This window comes from Leptodactylus fuscus, chromosome 1 (genome assembly GCF_031893055.1).
Source record: "Leptodactylus fuscus isolate aLepFus1 chromosome 1, aLepFus1.hap2, whole genome shotgun sequence".
Classification (NCBI taxonomy): Eukaryota; Metazoa; Chordata; class Amphibia; order Anura; family Leptodactylidae; genus Leptodactylus; species Leptodactylus fuscus.
In genome coordinates this window covers 28400688-28406687 of record NC_134265.1, presented here as the reverse complement: position 1 = coordinate 28406687, position 6000 = coordinate 28400688, and the positions used below count along the sequence as shown (strand labels likewise).

At 42.6% G+C, this 6000-nt stretch overlaps 1 protein-coding gene across 1 annotated transcript in view; it reads left to right on the top strand.

Annotated features, from left to right (window-relative positions):
• Positions 1-3776: 3776 nt before the first annotated feature.
• The window catches only part of LOC142197684 (CD5 antigen-like), a 48965-nt gene continuing 46741 nt past the window's right edge, over positions 3777-6000 (top strand). Inside the window, exon 1 of the mRNA XM_075268209.1 lies at positions 3777-3804. Within this exon, the coding sequence (XP_075124310.1) occupies positions 3777-3804 (28 nt within the window). The remainder of the gene's footprint in view (positions 3805-6000) is intronic.

Below are 6000 nucleotides of genomic sequence, written 5' to 3'. Positions count from 1 at the left end.
AAGACATTACTACTTGCCAGTAGGACATTATTGCTTGTAAGGGAGCCACTGGCAACATTATTACTTGTCTGAGGGTCACAGGGGCCTTATTACTTTTCTGGGGCCACTGGAGAACCTTACTACTGGCCTGGGGTCCACTGGGGAGCATTATACTATGTGGGGCAACTAAGGGGACTCGGTGACGGTAAAAGCTGACTTTTTGTATGTGCTGTGTGGAAAGTATAGGATAGTGTAACTCTGAGGGTTCATTCACGCCAAAGTTTTCTAAATTGACAAGTGAAAGAAATTTATATTCCAGCTACAAATTAAAAAACTGCACTAAAACTATAGGTTTTTTGCCTTTTGGTAAAAATTATTTGGTAGTCATGAAAAGGTTGGGGGACACTGGTTTAGATACCAGAACTTAAAACAGAGATTCATTGATAAGTAATTCCTCGAGGAACATTGGTGGAACTGGGGTAGAGGAAAAATGACTTTTTGCAATAGACCCTCCTAGTTATTTTGTTGCGACAAGTTCTGCATTACAGTATAAATAGTAGAGACTAGTTTGGTTATTCTGGGAGCATAAACTAATATACAATGATACTTTCTGGGGTCCGGGAATGGAGCACACGACTATCCTTGCTACAGGGAACGAAGTGATGGTATTAACCTTTTCCTGTCTTCCCTTTCATCTATTCCTACGTTTTTGATATGGTGTAAACTAAGTTGCTACAAAGACTCTCTTCACGCTGATGCCAAGGCTTCTATTTCTGATAGATCTACGATGTACACGCTTCCATATGGAATGAAATAGAAGAAATTTGTAGGTTATTGACTTGGAATGCAATAAGCCGGATTTCCAGAGAAAATCATCTCAAAGTCATTTTCTCCTATCTCATGCGTGGGTCTAGTGTCACTGAGGCCGAATCGCTGATTCACATGGAATTGCCATAAACACGAACGTCACATTCTTGTAATCTCCACCCCAGCTAAGAATATTAATACCCGGTAATCCTGAAAATGCATTGTATTGAAAAGTCTCACAAAAAAAGGAACTGAAAGCAAAATGGACCCAAAAGTTGGATATAAAATTACTAACTCAGAGACATCATGTCTACTTCTTCTTTACTGGAAATATCTGCAAAAATAATCCTGCCCTAAACCTTGTGCACTAATATGGCGGTGGTCTCTCCTGTGTTATACTACATACACAGGGTCTCAAAATGGCACTACATTTAGTCTATTACCTGTACCCATTTCTAGTACCCGTACCCATTTCTAGTACCTGCAAAGGTCTAGTACCTGTACTAATGGCTAATACCTGCCCCCATGTCTAGTACCTGTACCTATGCAAAAAAAAAAAAGAGTCCTTTACAGCTCACCCTCCAGTTTCTGATATGGGTTCAAATACTTTGACTCAATGCCTGGAACACTCCCTGGATTTAAGGAGATCGAAATTCTGAACAAAAATATGATAAAGGGTCCAGCATCAAGAAATGAACAAATTATCATATAAATAAATTATCTTTTAATCCATGCCATATAAAAAAGGGTTAACATCCTAAAAACGGTCATAGCTGCTTACATGTTTCAGGGGTCAGTCACTCCTTACTCATAGCCTGTACCTATGTCTAGTACCTGCACCCATGTCTAGTACCTGTATCTATGTCTAGTACCTGCACCCATGTCTAGTACCTGTATCTATGTCTAGTACCTGCACCCATGTCTAGTACCTGTATCTATGTCTAGTACCTGCACCCATGTCTAGTACCTGTATCTATGTCTAGTACCTGCACCCATGTCTAGTACCTGTATCTATGTCTAGTACCTGCACCCATGTCTAGTACCTGTATCTATGTCTAGTACCTGCACTCATGTCTATTAACTCTAGTACTTGTGCCTATATTTAATACTTGTACCCATGTCTAGCACCTGTATCTATGTCTAGCATATGCACCCATATCTATTACCTGTAGCGTATGTCTAGTACCAGCACCTATGTCTATTACCTGTACCCATGTCTAGCACCTCCACCCATGTCAATTACCTGTGCCCATGTATAGCACCTATACCCATGTCTAGCACCTGCACCTATGTCTAGTACCTGTATCTATGTCTAGCACATGTACCCATGTCTAGTACCCAGACACATGTCTATTACCTGTACCCATGTCTAGTACCCGCACCTATGTCTATTACCTGTGCCCATGTATAGCACCTATACCCATGTATAGCACCTGCACCTATGTCTAGTACCTATATCTATGTCTAGTACCCGTACCCATGTCTATTACCTGTACCCATGTATAGTACCTATACCCATGTATAGTACCTATACCCATGTCTAGTACCTGTGCCCTTATATAGTACCTATACCCATGTCTAGCACCTGCACCTATGTCTAGTACCAGCACCTATGCCGATTACCTGTACCCATGTATAGTACCTGTACCCATGTGTAGTACCTGCACCCATGTCTATTACCTGTGCCCTTGTATAGTACCTATACCCATGTCTAGCACCTGCACCTATGTCTAGTACCTGTATGTATGTCTAGCACATGTACCCATGTCTAGTACCCAGACACATGTCTATTACCTGTACCCATGTCTAGTACCCGCACCTATGTCTATTACCTGTGCCCATGTATAGCACCTATACCCATGTCTAGTACCCGCACCTATGTCTATTACCTGCACGTATGTCTTCCAGGACTTTAGACTGCATGGACAATGGTTCCAAATGTCCTTGCAAGGTCGTTCCAGTTGTGTATCACTGGAGAAGGTAATGGTGGCATGATGTCCTGACTGTGAGAGAAGAACTCTTAATGTGAAGCTCCTTGTTCTCAATGCCAAATCTGTTCTGCGCTCCACAACTATGATATGTCATGTATATTACTAATCCTCATATTGGGAATAGACACCATATGGGACCCCTTGGGTGCAACTGTACCCTCTGCCCCTGTGGGCTATATGGAGAAGATTATGTGAGCGGCAGAGAAAGAGAAGGGAGGAAAGAAGACAGAAGAGGTAGGAAAGAATATTGGGGCAGAACTTTGATGTATCTGAAGCCACATGCTAGTTCTCAATAGTTCTCAAAAATGGTGACACAGTGATCATGGGACTTATTGAAGAAGGTGAAAGAAGGATAAGAAAAGCCACTGTGAATAGACAACTATTACCACTGAGGGGATCAACTTTCAGAAAATATACTGAGAAATCACTGGAGTGCCCCTTTAAGATATCTCCAGTCTTTCCATTTTCTGTCCAAGTTAGGAGGACATCACTACCAGCATTGGTGGTGCCAGATACTTCCAGCAGCCTCTACCTACTGGCAATGAGCAACCTCACAGTACAGGTGCCAAAGATGGTGCCCATTAAATTGTGGGGAGGTGTATCGGCGTGTCCCTGTGATATACTGGGGTTTGCAATGTAAAATACTGTCTGGTAACATTCCTATATATGTTAAGACGAGTTGAGTGTCCAGGTTATAAAGATGATGATGACTTGTTATTACATAGTTTGGTAGATGAGACTGGCACTCGGTCATAGAAGACCCTTGCATTGCCTTCACACTGATAGTATTGCCATACGGTGCAGATATGAAGGACGGCTGGATATGTTGGGGCCACTTATGTCACCATATTATATAGTTACTGACATAACTTGGCAGCAAAATCCCAAAATCATTTGGTTTCTATTTGAGATCAGCAGTAAATGTGTAAATGTGCTGACCCCACGTATATCCTCAACATATAAAGTGTTACATCATGTGACGGACTTATAGCTGGAGCTATGAAGGGGACGGGGCTGATACTCGTAGGTGAGTGTCTGTTATATCTAGGATATGGACAATTCATCGGTTGTAACTATTGTGAATACACTTTATACAATATGGTCACCATATATAGTTGTGTCTGTGCCTAGTACCTTTAAGTGGATGGCAATGATGCGGCCACTACACAGTGTATGTACAAAGGGGGCACAGGTGTTGGCCCCCACCAGTCTGATATTGGTGACTTATTAGGCATCAGTGTCCAGTCTCAGAGACCCCTTTAAAGGGGTTGTATATTGTATACAGATCTGTAGTGTATAGGGGTGGGCATCTGGAACTGGAGCCCCACTCCCAGATCCTGAGGGTAGGTGTCTGCCCAAATCGTTCCTTATGTTCTTTGCTCTGCCCCTTGTCCATGGTTCTGGATCTGAGGTTGATGTTCAATGACATTCTGCACTTTTAGTCCATTAAGAGACATATCCCATGCAGGCAGCATCCAGTTATAAGTGTAGATTGAGCCTTAAAATCTGGGAACATGATCCTGTGGGGTAGGGGGCCTGACTAGAACTTCTTATGGTGATGATCACTCTGCGTTGAGACATTGCATTTCACTTTGTGACCACCAATCTAGAGATCCTGAAATGGCAAGCGGTATATCACATTTTGCGGTAGATATTTTTTCACGGGATATGTGCCTAGGCTGGTGCCCGGCCTCCTGACTGCCATGGAGACCCCTCAGGTCCGAGGGAGGGCATCTTTCTCTCGGACCCCCTGGATGCCGTGATTGCTATTGATCACTGCATCTAGTGGGTTAATCCCCGGAATTGGAGTATCTTCCGGATCTAGCGGCTGCTCCCGGCCCTTGGAAGTAATGCTGCAGGAATTTTTTTTATACTTGTAAGAAATGACATTATTTTTACAAACACTTTCCTTCTTTACCCTGAATTGTTTATAGAAAGGTAGACTTCACTCTTTTGCTATGTGGCGGTATGATTTTTATCTCCACCCGTTCCATAGTTCACATGCCCTAAAAACACATCTTTCATGTTGGTTTATCTTATTCATTTATCTTCCTCTTCTCCGCCTACGCTTACTAGAATAACCCTTCTCTTTCCTGTCCATTCTATTATTCCTTAGACCCCGGTGCCCTCATCTACCAGTAAGCCTGCACGTTATTGCACTTTGGATCTGTACACACATAGATACCAGCTGGCGATGGGGTCATGCAATATTATTTATGTTATCCAGACGGCTGGACCATTGCACAAGCACTTTTACCTCTTTAGATTGTAAGCTCTCTGGGTCAGGGTCCTTCCTCTTATTGTGCGAACTGGTTTATAACCCTATAATGTCTCTTTTGATCATGAACCCTATCATTTGTATGATATGCCGGCTCTATATACATATTATTAAGATTTATTATGCTCATTTATAGCACTACCCTATTCCGCAGTGCTTATAGTGCACCCGAGTTTTCATCAAATGTTGAAATATGGGCAGGGTCTTGCTAAGCATTCTGTTCTATAACTGTATAAGCCCTCATACATGGTGTACTATCAATTTTTTGCTGCTATTAGCCCCATTATGGCCGCAGCACATTTTACTATATTGCCTGAGGTTGTTGGCATGTACAGTAAGGAGTAGTCTGCCCTCCAACCCTATCCATTACTACTATTACTGGTTGGTTTACATGTAGAGATGAGCGAACACTGTTCGGATCAGCCGTTCCGAACAGCATGCTCCCATAGAAATGAATGGAAGCACCTGGCACGTAAACTTTGCCGGCGGCCGGTCGCCGTGCCAGGTGATTCCATTCATTTCTATGGGAGCATGCTGTTCGGAACGGCTGATCCGAGCAGTGTTCGCTCATCTCTATTTACATGTAATTCTGCCAGGAGTAACTGTAAAATAGTAAATAAATAGCTGAGGAAAAACCCAACAGAACATAATAAAGGATATCCAAGGATACTGCACTGCAAATACAGAACATGATGCTGCTAAAAAGAACCCTAACACGGAAAAACAGTGAAATCTGAGCACAATAAGGGAATTTGCTTACTGTCTATGACTAACATCCATTCAGCAATTACACAAGCAGCTAGTCAGAGAAGTACATAGAAGTAGTAAACTTTCCTTACAATACAAAGGTTCCAGTGTCAAGGCAAGGATAACAGTTTGCAGACAGGTACAGACCGTCCGTAAAACAGTCCCCCCCATCTGCATTCATTGTCTGAAGAGAGAACA